Here is a 16,610-nt window from a genome sequence, read left to right on the forward strand (position 1 = left end):
GAGCAATAATCAATACATTATAAAATACCGTTTTTCCCAGAGGTGAATAATTGCTGATCACTGCATTTTGACTGAACTGACTGATCTCAGTTACCTGTAAAGAGATATTTCTACTTTTCCATTGTTTTCTAGTTTAACGTGCCCTAGACATGACGATTGCACTCACGCTTTGCGTCGTCTCTCACACATGACTTTTCTAAAATGTGGCACTCAAATAAGTTTAACTTTCAAATAACGTGTCTCCAGATGCATTTTTTTTTCACTGCTCACATCTAATTTTTTTTTTCAACTCTAAAATACCTGTTCTGTGTGAATGACTCCTAAGCATGCTGCTAAACATCTCCTGTGTTCAACAGGTTAGAGACAACATGACAATGAATGAATGAAGCGAGTTTTTATTTATGAGTGAACTATCTAGTTAAGCATAACATGTCAAGCATTTATTTCAACTTGTCAGTCTGAGATCAATCTGAATTTCAATTCAGTATTAACTCTGCTGCCTAAATCAGAGAATTAAATCACCATTTTTGCTACCCTTTTGCTGCACCTTTGGCTCAGAATTAATTTTGCTACAATAATCACGAGGAAGAAAGATGCAAATGCAATCTGAAGTGTCAACCCGAAAGTCTAAATGTATTTAGGAAAAATGGCATTAAAAAATGAAAGTTTTTTTTTATTTATTTCTTGTTTTTTTTGTTTTGTTAAACATCTAATCAATTTGGGTAATACATTTTCATTTTCATTTTGCAACTTTATAAATTAAAGTTAATTTACATATTAAAACTATTGTAGGAAATGGCAAATGTAAATTATATAATTACATTTTTATTTTTTTCACTAAACGTTGCACATATGTATGGGAACATGTACATTTAAATAAAGAAATGCATTGCCATTTTGCAAATTGCATTTCAAAATGATTATTGCTGCCATATGCTTCCATACAGAGTAAGTCACTGACAATAATATCCTTCCAGCTGTAAACTATATACCAAGAGTCTTCACCCAATTGTTAAATTTAGATATTCACATTTCTTATTAATAAAAAAAAGAAGTGAAAATATAGGTTAGACCTATCTCCAAGAAACGGCTAATATACATCTCTTCCATCTACACTTGACCCTCTAACACTAGCACCCTCTATTCTATTTAGTTTTTATTTAAAAACAGAAACATAACCCCGTGATACTTGCACTTTCTATTTCTGTTCTGTAAAGGGATACTCCACCCCAAAATGAAAATTTTGATCATTAATCACTTTCCCCCCATATTGTTCCAAACCCGTAAAAGCTTTGTTTGTCTTCGGAACACAATTGAAGATATTTTGGATGAAAACCGGGAGGCTTGTGACTGTCCCATAGACTGCCAAGTAAAATACACTGACAAGGTTCATAAAACTATGAAAAGCATCGCCAGAATAGTCCATCTGCCATCTGTGGTTCAACCGTAACGTTATGAAGCGATGAGAATACTTTTTGTACACAGAAAACAAAAATAACAACTTTATTCAACAATTCCTCTCCTCTGTCTTTCCAAATCAGCGCAGCGCCATTTTAGAGAATCTGAGCAGTACGCAGGCAGCGTACGCTCTTCTGTGTCATCCGCTCTGCGCTGATGTGCTGTGTTCTTTCAAACCAAAGCATAAATATACGTAGAAAACGTATCCTTGTGGCCTTGTGGAGGCTGTATATCCTTGAGGAGAATATCCTTGTATTCTCCTCACTTCATAACGAACAAAGCTTTCACGGGTTTGGAACGACATGGGGGTAAGTGATTAATGACAAAATATTCTTTTTGGGGTGGAGTAACCCTGATTTTGCAGCAAACCGCATATGATGGACAAGAGACTTTAATTTATTAGCTTCAAACTACGACTTCATCCAGTCGAATGGTTTTTGAGTAGATTTTAGAAATGTTTGTCATGTATCTTAGCAACTCATCAGGAGACAAACCTGTTTACACACGTCACCCAAACAGAGAAGCAGGCAATTATTTCAATTCATCAGTTAAGGGAAAAAGAAACCGAAGTACTGTTAAGCAGTTCTGTTTCTCTCTCTCTCTCTTCATGCAGTAAAATGGCAGAAGCCAGAATTTCTGAGAATGAGTTCATGTGTACAGTGTGTCTGGATCTCCTGAAGGAACCAGTGGCCATTCACTGTGGACACAGTTACTGTAAGAGCTGTATTACAGACTACTGGGATCAGGAGGATGATAAAAATCTCAGATGTCCTCAGTGCAGACATACCTTCAGCCCAAGACCTGCTTTAGATAAAAACATCATGCTGGCTGAAGTGGTGGAGAAACTGAGGAAGGCTAAAATTTCTGCTGACTGTTACGCTGGAGCTGGGGATGTGCAGTGTGATGCCTGTACTGGAAGAAAATACAAAGCTGTCAAGTCCTGTCTGGTGTGTCAGGAATCCTACTGTCAAACTCACTTTGACCGGCATGAGGAGTTTCACTCCAGTAAACCACACAGAGTGATTGATGCCACTGGACGACTGCAGGATATGATCTGCCATAAACATGATAAACAGCTGGAAATGTATTGTATCACTGACCAACAATGCATTTGTGTGCTGTGTAAGGAGTATGAACATAAAAACCATAAAATTGTTTCAAGTGCTGCTCAGTGGACAGAAGACCAGGTATGAACTTAAGAGAGTTATTCGCTCAAAAATTAAAATTGTCTTCATTTACTCACGCTCATGTCATTACAGTCCGTTTTCTTTTTTTTTTTTACTTGAAAATACAATGGGGTACAACATTTTCAAGCTTCAAAAAGGACATAAATGTAAAAGCAATCTAAACAACTGGTTTAAGATCTCAGTGTTGCATTTAACAGGAGATATGTTAAATCTATACACTACGAATGACAAACCATTAATTAAAATATATTGTGATAAATTGACTATAGCCCTATTCGCACGGGATCAGTATTACCTGGTGACCTCCAGTCATTCGTAATAATTGCGTAGGTTGTCTGTGAATCTGCCATGTCTGTAATTTGTAAGGTAAAAATTCCCCCGCAAAATACCTACCATATTTCCAAGGTCCTGTGATAATATTAGTCCCGTGCGGATCATAGGCCTATATAATTTTTTGAGGTTTTTATTTCCTGTGCGCCTTTTTATCCATCTTTTGCGATGAATGGATCTGCGTTGGAGTGTTTAATAGTATTTTGGGTGCTGCTACAACATACAATTTAAAGAAAGCTGAAAAGGTTTTGAGGTAAATGTGTTACAAATAAAGCTTGATATATTATTTTAACCTAGTGAAAGGTAAATGACAGCGCAAGAAACTATATTAATTTCCTTTTTTTAAAATCCATCTGGACCATAGAACGGGACTCTCAGGGTGCTTTTACACTAGCTCTTTTGGTGTGCACCCAGGTTCGATTGACGTCGGAGTTCGGTTCGTTTGGATGATGTGAACGCTGTCTTCCTACTCGGGTGCGCACCCGCGGACCGTACCTGAGTCTGCTTAAAAAAGGTAGTCTGGGGTACGGTTCATGTGAACTCCGGTATGGTTCGCTGCTGATGAACCGCTGTTAATGATGTATTGTTTGATAAAAATGTGTGTTTCACTCACTTTCCTTACAAGCGAGACTGATGCGCTGCAAACAGAGAGTTATATATCTCCTTTCTGGGGGTATTTTCAGAATCACACAAGGTCCCCAGATAATATTAATCCTGTGCGAATAGGGCTTATGTCACCCCTTTTTTTTAAAAAAGTAGGAAAAAAACAGGGAAATAAGGCACACAGTTACGATACCATGAAAAGCAGATAAAAAATTAGATAAAACACTCAAATGATATAAGGGTTTAAAACACGGCTCAGTACACCAATACACAGACAAATAACTTAAACAGCTAATTGGCTTACCTGTAGGAAAGTAGGCTAGCTGCAAGGTTATTATTAGCATGTAGGGGTGTGGTTAAGCTGGTTTTATGTTGTACATTATGTTCCAGAGTTTAGTTCCAACCCTGCTGCAACACACACACACCATCTTGTTTTCAAATAAGCCTGAAGGACTTGATTAGCTGGATAAGGTGTGTTTAGTTAGGGTTGGAGCTATACTCTGCAGGGCCCTCCAGGAACTGAGTTTGACAGCCCTGAGTTAGGGAGTGTCTCAAAAGTGCAAAATCCACAACAAATACAGGAGAGGTGATTCGTCAACTTCTAATGACAACAGCCTTGTGAAAACGAAGTGTACTTGGGTCATTCCTGGGATTCGGTAAGATTTCAACTTGTAATTTACATGTTTTCAACTACGTGTGATTCATCTTCTAAATACCCCACATCAGGCACATATCAAACCTCTGAGAATTCATATTTTCCCACCTCATACATTAAAGACCTTTTATTATTTTAATTTTAGCTTTAGACGCCTTTTTTCTCAACCCTGTAAAGGAGGGAGGCAGGAGCCATGGAGCCGACAGGTCAAGGCGGAGTCCAGAGCCCAGAGGCGGAGTCAAGGGATACAACAACCACTGTGGCGCTGGAGGATGGCCATCTCACGGAGCTCACACTGTATGGATGGTGGGCTGAGAGCGAGCAGAGGGGCTGCCAGACGACAGCGGAGGAGGAGGAGGCAGGAGTGGGTGGGAGGGCGGTCATTTGTGAGCCTCCGGGCTTTCAAGCCAGAACTTAGGAACGGGAGCCCTCTCCTCTTTGGTGTGGCACAGTCAACGCTCCATACACAGCTCACCCTCAGCCGTGGTGCAGGGGGTGGAGCTGCTCTCCGAGCTCACACCGTCCACAGCTTTCTCCCTTGTGGCGTGCATTGTTGCCGACTCACACACCTTGACTGACGTCATCAGCAGCTCTGGCTCCACGGCGATCCTCAGCTCTGTCACTCCGTGCAGCGATGGCTCCGGCTCTCCGTCAGCGGTGGGCTCAAGCATGCGCTCCGTGCAACGGGGAGATGTTGTTATCAGCACTCAGTTCAGAAGCCTGCATCTCTGATGGTATGGGGTTGCATGAGTGCAGGTGGCATGGGCAGCTTACACATCTGGAAAGGCACCATCAATGCTGAAAGGTATATCCAAGTTCTAGAACAACATATGCTCCCATCCAGACGTCGTCTCTTTCAGGGAAGACCTTGCATTTTCCAACATGACAATGCCAGACCACATACTGCATCAATTACAACATCATGGCTGCGTAGAAGAAGGATCCAGGTACTGAAATGGCCAGCCTGCAGTCCAGATCTTTCACCCATAGAAAACATTTGGCGCATCATAAAGAGGAAGATGCGACAGAGAAGACCTAAGACAGTTGAGCAACTAGAAGCCTGTATTAGACAAGAATGGGAGAACATTCCTATTCCTAAACTTGAGCAACTTGTCTCCTCAGTCCCCAGATGTTTGCAGACTGTTATAAAAAGAAGAAGGGATGCCACACAGTGGTAAACATTGCCTTGACCCAACTTTTTTGAGATGTGTTGATGCCATGAAATTTAAAATGAACTTATTTTTCCCTTAAAATGATACATTTTCTCAGTTTAAACATTTGACATGTCATCTTTGTTGTATTCTGAATAAAATATTTAAATTTGAAACTTCCACATCATTGCATTCTGTTTTTATTCACAAATTGTACAGTGTCCCAACTTTTTTGGAATCGGGTTTGTACATTTATGTTTTTATTTAATTTCCTTTGACATTTGGTTAAGTTGTTCCAAACCTGCATGAGTTTCTTTGTTCTACTGAACACAAAAGAAGATATTCGGAAGAATGTTGTCAACCAAACAGGTGCCAGTATAGCCAATGATCCCAATAGTATGGAAAAATTTATTTTCATTTTTTGGTGAACTATCCCTTTGATGTTTTTTTTTTTTTTTTTTTTTAGTAGTCTTATGTGACATTTATTGGTTTGTCCTTCAGAAACAGCTGAAGGAGACGGAGATGAAGTTCCAACACAGAATCCAACAGAGACAGAAAGATCTCCAGCAGCTGAGAGAGGCTGTGGCGTCTCATAAGGTGAGTCTGGAGAAGAAGAGAAATCTCAGTCTGCACTCTTCTACAGTGCTGGAGCTCTTTCGCTCACTGTGTGATTGTGTTGTGTGTCTAACAGCGCTCTGCACAGACAGCAGTGGAGGACACTGAGAGGATCTTTACTGAGTTCATCCGCTTCATTGAGAGAAGCCGCTTTAAGGTCACGCAGATGATCAGAGATCAGGAAAAGATTGTAGAGAGTCAAGCTGAAGAACTCATTAAGCAGATGGAGCAAGAGATTGATGGTCTGAAGAGGAGAGACGCTGAGCTGAAGCAACTTGCACACATACGCAACCACATCTATTCCCTGCTGGTAACAAAGATCTAGGAAAACAGGAGTAAAGTCAAGACAAGTCATATTTATTTATATAGTGCTTTATACAGGTAGTTTATTGTTTCAAAACAGCTTCACTGTAATAAACAGGAAAATATGATCCACACTTAATTAAATATTACACAAATTAAAATTCAGCCGTAAAGCAGTTATAGCAAGTCAGCTGTATCACTATTCAGCTCTAGTCAGTTCAGTTGTGACAAGTGAGATTTTGACCATTCTAACTAAAGACAGTAGTGTTGTTTTTCAGCTTGAATCATTTTAATGTTGATTCAGTTTATTTTAATATCAGTGTTGATGTTGCAAAATGAAACAAATTCCGTTCAGCTATACAGCAGCTCTGCAGAAGGCAGATGTGCCATTATTTAACTCCATTTATTTAAAGTTTTATTTACATCCAATATTGTCAGTGTAGTTGAATCATAATGTTACTGAATATTAAGTGACTTTTAGACCTCAGCAAGCCAAAGTTGACAGTGGCAAAGTACCCAAACTTCGGCTGGTGACAGAAATGGAGAGAAAAAAAACCTCGGGAGAAACCAGGCTCAGTCAGGGACCCAGTTTTTCTCTGGCTAAATAAACTACAACAGTGTGATTTATGATTTAAGGCTGCACCACAAGTCAACAAGAGCCACACTTTTTGTGTGAAAGTGGAGGTGATGAGTTTTGATTTCTGTTTTCTGTAGAGTTTCCAGTCTCTCTCAGCAGCTCCTGGATCTTCAGACATTCCCATTGTTCCCTTCAGCTCTCTCCCCTCTTTTGATGCCGTGAGAGAATCCGTCCATCAGCTGAGAGACAAACTGAAGGATTTCTGCAAAGAGGAGATCAAGAAGATCTGTGACATAGGTAAAGTCCCGCAGGTTCATCTGCTCTCAGAGTCCATCATCATCATCTGATATCATGTACAACATTATATTAGAAATGTCTTGCTCTCTTGACAATTACACTGTTCATGTTTGTTGATTTCCAGTCACGTGCCCCAACATCGTTCCCAAGACCAGGAACGACTTACTACAATGTAAGTCACTAACAAAACAAGCAAAGCTCACAGAGAGTGTTTGTGTATTTCCTGTAGAAGGTCCAAAAAACAAAACAAAACAACAACAACATGATAAACAAGTTTTATAATCATGTAAACAGAGATACCTTGCACATGATATCTGATCAGCTGTAAAGAGACACTTCTGATACATTATTCAAACAGATTAGTAATTGTTAATACTGATGTGTTGTCTCTCCATCAGATTCCCATCAGTTCACTCTGGATGCAAACACAGTGAATAAATGCCTCCAGCTCTCTAAGAGGAACAGAGTGATTAAATACACTGACAAAATCCAGTCATATCCTGATCATCCAGACAGATTTGATTATTGGTACCAGGTGTTGTGTACACAGAGCGTTTGTGGACGCTCTTACTGGGAGATTGAGTGGAGTGGGCAATATGTGTGTATATCAGTGTCATATAAGAGCATCAGCAGGAAGGGAAATGGTTATGAATGTTTGTTTGGACATAATGATCAGTCCTGGAGTTTGTTCTGTTTTCCCTCCAGTTACTCATTATGGCACAATAACAAACAGACTGATCTCCCTGCAGTGTCCATCGGCTCTAGAATAGGAGTGTATGTGGATCACAGTGCAGGAACTCTGTCCTTCTACAGCATCTCTGACATGATGAACCTCATCCACACGGTCCAGACCACATTCACTCAGCCGCTCTATCCTGGGTTTTATGTTTGGTCTGGCTCATCAGTGAAACTGTGTTGATCAGTTAGAATAGATTTGAGAGAGATTTTAGCCATAATACTTTAAGCTGCATAATGAATCATTAACAGCAAGATGTTATAGATTATTTATTATCTCTTCATTACAATACTTCACTAGAATAATATGAATAGAATATAGAATATAATAAATGTGTGTAATAAATCCTTATATAAACAGTAATATCAGTGTGTGTGAGAGTCATCGTGAGTGAAGATGTATATCTGTACTTTCCTCAACGATATATGTGTTGATGGAAATCATGGTCATTTAGTTTTTATTATTTTTACAATCAAAAGTACCTTTCAGTTGAGCTGCTCACAACAAAGGGTTCATTAAAACAGTTATCCTATATCTGTTGAATGCTTCAGATGGAGTGAAAGATTTTTTCCGTCACTGTGGTCTCTAGCGTCCTCTGCAGGTCTGATTCACTGATGTCACTACCAAATTACAAATATTTAGAATTATAAACAAGCAATTTTTCTGTAAAGCTGCGAAAAGCGCTATACAAAACTGAAAAAGCGTACATTTGCATACTTCACTGTACTGAATAAACTGAACAAGTCTCATACAAATTAATTTAAAAGTCTAGAAGCAACCACAAGGTGGACTTTATTGACGCACAAACCCTACGGAGGTCAAACATTTCTTGCTTCTATTTATATGTGTCACGTACACACTTCTCACTGAAAGCAGCTGAAAGCACGCTCGAGGAGATCCCTGTGAAACTTTCTCAGCGGAAAAGCGAAACGATATTTCATTGGCTTCAAGAAGTGACAGGCTAAATAACAGGGCTCAATAATGCTTTCAGGCATTTAAAAGCCATCAGAAGCTTACATTTTGAACAATTAAAATGCAAATAAAAAGTAATTTCAGAATGAACACACACCGTGCTGTGTGAGTTATGTCAACTGCATGTCCCCTTAAAGCAACAATGTTGCCTTGGCACATGATACTTTCTTCGGACAGATGCTCGGTCTTGTAAGGTCGCCTGAGAGTCCGAGTTGGCAGCATGACGCGCGGATATACCGAGCGGCTCACTTCTCCTTAATCCACGCGTTTGTCGCTATAGGCCTGACTGTAAACTTTATTATTACTAGCCTATCTGCGCGTTTGTAATCCCAGATATAGCGGATGAAATAAACTATTTGACAGTGCAGGTCTTCCGGCAGCACTAAATCAATCAACTGCAGTGTAGATAGATGTAGGATCATCACTGGGACTTTTATCACAGAACCGAGCGGTTAATGTCGCGTGTGAGTCGCGTTATTCCACTTTTTTCATTCATCGTGTCGTCACGGAATAAACCGAGATTCAGTCATGACAGAGACGCGCATTTCGCGCTGGTACTTCGGAGGAATTGCCTCGTGCGCGGCCGCCTGTTGCACGCATCCACTGGACTTAATAAAGGTGCGAGCTAGCAATCTTAATTTATTAGCCTTTAAAGTGTAACAGCTGTACAGCAAATGTGTTTTAGTAAAGTATATTATAGCACAGACTAGTAAAGTATAGCTAGTGTAGCAGAGGTTAAAACTTTTTGACTCCAAGCCCCCCAACCCCGAACATTTCCCGAATATTTGTATTGTGTAAAATGTATTTTCATTTATAAAAACATTGACTTTTCCAGTTCTAGATATACCACTTTTAAAACGAGGCTACATCATAATTGCAGGTTTTTCAAGATAGTTATTGGTGGGTGAATATGTTATGTTTTAATGATTGTTTTGTCATATTTTAAATAATTTTGAGTCTTCTTCTGGCCTAATTTTCTAATTCTGTTTTGGTATAGTAATGTACAGTATTCTACAGGGGGCTCAGCACACTTCCAAGGGGGCTACAAGATAACTTAAAATTATTTAATTATATTATATTGACAAATCTAACTAAGCTAAGGGAAATGTTCTTTATTGTCATCTATGGTTCCATTCAGAACCTTTAATATTCGTGGAATCTTTTTTAGACTATTAAAATGTACTTTTACTCTTTGGGGAACCAAAAATGGTTATTCTATGGCATCGCTGCAAAAAAAAAAAAAAAAAAAAAAAAAAAAAAATAATAATTTTTGAACCTTTATTTATAGAAGTGTAGTATTTTATAGTAGTTCCACGATGTCTTAATACAGTAGATACAGAAGTTTAGTATTAGATAGTCCAGTTTAGTATAGTCTATACTGGTTTTGCCTTAGTTCTTTCCTCCACCTTCAGGTTCATCTGCAAACCCAGCAGGAGGTGAAGATGAGGATGACTGGCATGGCAATGCAGGTGGTGCGCAGTGATGGGGTGCTAGCGCTCTACAATGGGCTCAGTGCTTCACTCTGCAGGCAGGTTAGTGCCTCTGCAGAGGATTGGGCTTATTTATGCGTTTGTGCTCACTTTAAGGTCTTACAACAAGGCGTCCTAAATGGTAAAGGTTCTTTTGACAGTGTGGTGCCATGTTCACTCTTCTAGATGACATACTCAATGACCCGCTTTGCCATTTATGAAACTGTGAGAGACAAGATATCTAGTCAAAACCAGGGGCCCATGCCCTTCTACCAGAAGATCTTGCTGGCTGCTTTTGGAGGTAAAAACATAAGCCTGTAACTCTGTTAATTTACCTGAAGCATATAATGAAGATGGATCTCTCTGTTTGGCATCTTTTAAATCAGTGATTGTCAAACCTTTTGACTCCAGACTCCCACTGTCCACACTTTTATGATCTAGTTTTAATAGCAGAATGTTCTTCAGTTATCTCGCTCTATCATTTACATGATTTGTCCAGTAATTTGTTATTTACAGAAAAAGGATTTTATTTTAATTTTATTTTTTTACTCACAATTTCATAATTTATTTAATAAAATATTTTAGGGCTTGAGATAGCTAGAAAAAATATTTATAAAAAATATTTTAAATAATTGAAATAATTTTAAGTAATATTAAGGCCCCCTTGGAAGTTTGCTGAAGTCTCCTGGTTGAGAACCACTTTTTTAAAAGGACAGTTCACACCAAAATTAAAATTCAAAATTAAAACACAATTTTTAACCCGTGTTGTAATTTCATTCTATAAAACACAAAATGAGATGACAAAATGTCTGAGTGGCTCTGTTTTCATGCAACAAAATAGAAGAAAGAAAAACCTGTTCCTTTAATTTCTTAATCTGTAGGTCTTACTGGTGGGTTTATTGGGACACCAGCTGACATGGTTAATGTCAGGTGAGTGACACTGATTTACAGAAGGGAGTCTCATGAAAATGAAAGTGAAACTCGTGACATCTGCCAAGTATGGTAACCCATACTCGGAATTGGTGCTCTGCATTTAACCCATCCAAGTGCACACACACACAGCAGTGAGAAGTGAACACACTGTGAACACACACCCGGAGCAGTGGGCAGTATATATCCAGCGCCCGGGGAGCAACTGGGGGTTCAGTGCCTTGCTCAAGGGTACTTCAGCCACGGGTATTGAAGGGTGGAAGAGAGCGCTGTTCATTCAGTCCCTTCCACCTACAACTCCTGCCACCACTGAGAGTCGAACCTGCGACCTTCGGGTTACAAGTCCAATTCTCTAACCATTAGGCCACAGCTGCACCTAATAAAACAGCAGCAGAGTTGTGAGTGTTGTTATGGTGAAGCAACTGTAGATCTGTTTGGGTAATCTTTTTTATGTACATAAAAACTGCTATGTGTCATGTCGTTTCATGTGTCAGTTCAGTTTCATCCCCCACTCTCAGAAATAAAGGTACAAAAGTTGTCACTGGCGCAGTACCTTTCCACAAGGTACACTTTTGTAATTCTTAATATGTTACTTTTAAGGTACCAATATGGACACTTTAGGTATATTTTGAAAAGGTACCACACCAGTGACAGCATTTGTACCTTTTTTTCTGAGAGTGCCTGTGATTAGTGTTGTTTTCATTATTTTGTTCATATGGTTATTGATTTGTTAACTGATCAGTCCCACCTGTTCCTTGTTTTCTGCCTTATTTAGCCTATGTATAAATTCCAGTTTGGTTGGGCTCTTTGCAAGGTTCTCATCAATATAATGTTGGCTTTTCTCCTCAGTTTATCTTGTGCTCCCAAGTTCCAGAGTGGTTATTGTTTTTGTTGTTAAATTGACTGATTTGCAAATGTCAAGAACAGACCCTTATAAAAATGGATCTAATAGCGGTATGAACCCTCCTCCTCATCCAGGTTTGCTCTGCTCCTCTGTTTATCCTGTGCTTCTGAGGTGCAGAGTGTTTTGGTTTTGTTTTTCATTAATAAATTTACTTCACAATTAGATCCATGCTTTAACCCTCTCCTTGACCTACACAGGGAGATTTTGAGATGCAAGTAATTTTGTGCCTTTTCCTCTACCCTGTGCTTTATAACAGAATGCAGAATGATGTGAAGTTGCCACCTGAGTTAAGAAGAAAGTGAGTCTCAAAAAATATGAAGTACACACCTAACTAAAACAAAATAATCTGTCATGACAACATATGGTGTTTTGCAGCTATGCACATGCTCTTGATGGATTGTTACGTGTCTGGAAAGAAGGTGAGGATAAGAAAATCTGTTTACAAAAAAAAAAGAGACACATTTTGGCTTAGGACTAAAAGAAATCAGATGAACTGCCTGAAAAGATACTGTCACATAATACAGTATAGAATTAATTACAGCATTGTTTTGTTGCTGAAGAGGTATGCATGCCAATGTCTGCACTTAAAGTCACAGATTAAAACCATCCCACAGCAATCTGGAAATGTGTAATGACAGAATGTGGGCCTGTGCTACTTACTCATCCATCAGGAAAGAGAGAACAGACAAGGGTTGGGGTTATTTGAATTATTCATAGAGCTGTGTTTGTAAGTTCTGCTGCCTTAAGACCGGCTTTTTTTTTTTTTTTACAGAGGGAATAAGGAAGCTGTTCTCTGGAGCCTCAATGGCAGCTGGTAGAGGGGCCATGGTCACTGTGGGGCAGGTAAAGAAAAAACTGAATAGTTGTTATAGCCCCACTTGCAGACAGTCATAGAATAGGCCGTGAGTGGTCTGTCATTTTGGCATGACCAGGGTAGTCTCAGTTCCTCACTAGTCTTCTGTTGTTCTTCTAGCTGTCCTGTTACGACCAGGCCAAGCAGCTGGTTCTGGGAACTGGTTTGATGACTGATAACATTTTCACTCACTTTGTTGCTAGCTTCATTGCGGTGAGTTGGCCTCCTCCTCATGAATGCATTATAAATTAACCTTTACTTTAAAGGATTATTTTTTTTTTATTATTTTATTTTATTTTTCCCTAAAGTCCACTTATAATGTTGGTCAAGTAGTAATGTTCAAGATTCAAGATTCAAGATTTTTATTCATCACATACACAATTATATAGAGCATATATAAGCAGCAGTGAAATGTGAGTCAGGTCCGCTTCATGGACAGTGCAATTATTAAAGAATACAACACAGATGAAAATAGAGCATAAATAGAGCTATGAAAGAATGAAATAAAAGTAAACAATAAAAATATAAGAATAAAATATATAAAAAAGATGTATACTATAGAATTAAATATAGAATGGAAAATAATGTGCATGGAAGTAAACTGTAGTCTTAAATATTAAGATACACTGGAATATACAAGAGGCAAATGTGCAAACAGGTTGACACTGCCAGTATGTCAATGTGAGGTAGTGTATGATGAATATCTTACTGATAACGTGAATATTAAGTGGAGACATGAAGATGTTAGGAGGCTGGTTTTGAGTTTAGGAGCCTGATGGCATGGGGGAAGAAACTCCTCCTAAGTCTCTCGGTTTTTGCCATCAGGCTACGGAAGCGCTTACCAGATGGCAGCAAAGTGAAAAGATGGTTACTGGGGTGAATGGAGTCCTTGATTATTTTAACAGCTCTGCTTTTGCAGCGTTTGAGGTAGATGTCCTGCAGAGAGGGGAGAGCAGACCCTGAGATGCGCTCAGCTAAGCGCACAACTCTCTGCAGGGCTTTGCAGTCATGACTGGAGCTGTTCCCATACCACACTGATATACACTGAGTCAATACACTTTCTATGGCCCCTGAATAGAAAGTTTTCAATATTGCTGGTGAAACCCTGAAATTCCTCAGCTGTCGCAGATGTTACAGTCTTTGCCTGGCTTTATGAACCTATGTTTGAATGTGGGTAGACCAAGTCAGATCCTCAGAGATGTTTACACAATATTACAGTAATATTTTACTGTTTTCTTCACAGGGGGGTTGTGCTACTGTTCTCTGTCAGCCTATGGACGTGGTAAAAACCAGACTGATGAATTCAAAGGGGGAATACAGGGTAAGATTTTGCTTGAATTTTCAGTTTTTTTTATTTTATTTTGTTTTCAATTTTTTTATTTCTTACATCTACATTGCATCTTGAATTTCCTTGTTTTTTTTTTTTTTTTAAATTCACTATAAACTACTGTTCAAAAGTTTGATTTTCTTAGATTTTTTTCTTTATTCAACAAGAACAGATTTGATCAAAAATGACAGTAGAGACATTTATCAAGTTACAAAACATTAATATAATTTAGAAAATACTTTTCTGTTCACATTTATAATCAAAGTATCCTGAAAAACGCATGTTTCTACAAATATATTAAGCAGCACAACTGTTGTCATTGATAACAGTAAGGAATGTCTCTTGTGCAGCAAATCAGTATATTAGAATGATTTCTGAAAAAAGACTGGAGTAATGATGCTGAAAATTCAGCTTTTTTATTAAAATGGAAAACAGTCATTTTAAATCGTAATATTTTACAGTATAATTGTTTTACTGCATTTTTGATCAAATAAATGCAGACTTGGTGAGCACAAGAGACTTCTTTCAAAAACATTAAAAAAAAATAGTTTGAAGGGTGGTGTATATTCAGTTGTGACGCTATAATTTCTGTGGTAGGGGGTGATTCATTGTCTGTCTGATACCGGAAAACTCGGACCTAAAGCTTTCTACAAGGTGAAAACCATTTTTTATTATTATTATTATTTTTTTTTTTATGCCAATAAAAAGTGTGTGAGTGTGTGGTAAACTGGTAGTAAATATGTGTTTTGTCTCCGCAGGGCCTTGTCCCAGCTGGAATCCGTCTGATTCCTCACACTGTACTTACTTTCATCTTTCTGGAGCAGCTCCGATTGTACTTTGGCATTAGAGTCGTCACCTCTACATAAATTCTGACAAAAAAGCTCCTGGTATTAACATCAGTTTCAGGTGATCCCTTCACAAGTAGACAGTAATAAAATCCTGTGTAAATGGGGTCCAAAACATTCTGTGATCGAATCACTGAAACCAAATAAGGTGGACAGAAACACAATTCGAACCACGAAGGACCACCTACAGTACTCACCTGTCAGTCATTCTTTGTGCTAAAGCAATGATCTCAAACAACGTATTCAATCATATATGCCTTTAAAAGAAAATTACCTAATCAAAATATTGGGAAAGTCCTGTAATTACATGCACAAGACTTAATGGAAACTCAGTGGCAGTTTTGAAGTTCACTTCATAAATGAATATGCCTCAAAATGTCACATTTGTGGTGAGATTAAAATTTGAAGCTTATTTGGAAGCAACAATGTTCTCAACCTTTTCTTGTGGGTGACCACTTGTGACTAAATTAACCAAGATGAATGTTAATACCATGTGTAAACAGCTCCAGAATGCATCTGACTGCTACAGTGTAGAGCAATGGACTGTATTTCCTGAGAAGCACTGGCCAAGGAACCTGACTGAGAAGGAGAAAAGTGCTGTTGACAACAGTAGTACCTTTCTTTAGCTGTCTCTTTTTTACTATTAATCATTTTGCAGTGCCATTATTATTATCATTCAAGTTGCCTGCATGTGATAATGTTTTATTTATATATATATATATATATATATATATATATATATATATATATATATATTTATATATATATATATATACTCAATTTGTCATTTATGTTCTGTTGGTTGTGTGATGTAGACCTTGGCATGTTTTCTTTGTGATAATTTCTTTTTTCATGTACCTGAAATGATCTCAAACTGGAACTGACATAAAAGATCATTTCACAGTCACAATATTTAAATGTACGACCTTCTGTGTGTTCTATTGATTAAGTGTTTATTTAAAGAGAACCCATCTTAAACCATAAAAACCTACTGGTGTCATTACACTGAATAATGCAATACATGTAATGTCCTACAGGTGGCAGTGCTGTATCGTCACTAACTCAATGTTGAGAGGGCAAACTCATGCTTTCATGGGGCGGGAAACTGTCAGCATATAAAATACCAATACCACTGAGATATGAGGACATAATTACAGTAATCAGCATTTTATCTGTATTTATTCTTTACTTGTGATATAAGGTTAAGTTCTTGTGAAGATGTTTGGAAGAGGGTGATTTGACAGTTCAAGGAGTCAAACTATGTGGTTTCTGATAAATATTGCATATAAAATCAATATTTCCTCTCTTTTTTTATCCACCCAGCCCATCCAGATCAGGTGACAGCAGCACACTTTCATCATGGTGTTGATCTCCAGTGTGTCAGGACATGGCTCTAAT

The 16,610-nt window shown here is 38.3% G+C and overlaps 2 protein-coding genes across 2 annotated transcripts; both read left to right on the top strand.

Annotated features, from left to right (window-relative positions):
- Positions 1 to 1,255: 1,255 nt before the first annotated feature.
- LOC109078175 (E3 ubiquitin/ISG15 ligase TRIM25-like) lies at positions 1,256 to 8,201 on the top strand. The gene is made up of 6 exons (XM_042719810.1): positions 1,256 to 2,645; positions 5,886 to 5,981; positions 6,076 to 6,309; positions 7,017 to 7,176; positions 7,301 to 7,348; positions 7,575 to 8,201. The coding sequence occupies exons 1-6, from the start codon at positions 2,076 to 2,078 to the stop codon at positions 8,093 to 8,095; spliced, it is 1,629 nt and encodes a 542-aa protein (XP_042575744.1). The 5' UTR covers positions 1,256 to 2,075; the 3' UTR covers positions 8,096 to 8,201.
- An 880-nt stretch (positions 8,202 to 9,081) lies between these two features.
- Positions 9,082 to 15,327, top strand: slc25a10a (solute carrier family 25 member 10a). The gene is made up of 11 exons (XM_042719811.1): positions 9,082 to 9,502; positions 10,297 to 10,416; positions 10,540 to 10,654; positions 11,235 to 11,283; positions 12,444 to 12,485; positions 12,563 to 12,606; positions 12,960 to 13,030; positions 13,161 to 13,253; positions 14,284 to 14,361; positions 14,965 to 15,021; positions 15,126 to 15,327. Exons 1-11 carry the CDS (start codon positions 9,413 to 9,415, stop codon positions 15,231 to 15,233), a joined length of 867 nt encoding a protein of 288 aa, XP_042575745.1. The 5' UTR covers positions 9,082 to 9,412; the 3' UTR covers positions 15,234 to 15,327.
- The last annotated feature ends 1,283 nt before the right edge of the window (positions 15,328 to 16,610 follow it).

The sequence above is a fragment of the Cyprinus carpio genome, chromosome B3, assembly GCF_018340385.1.
Source record: "Cyprinus carpio isolate SPL01 chromosome B3, ASM1834038v1, whole genome shotgun sequence".
Taxonomy (NCBI): Eukaryota; Metazoa; Chordata; class Actinopteri; order Cypriniformes; family Cyprinidae; genus Cyprinus; species Cyprinus carpio.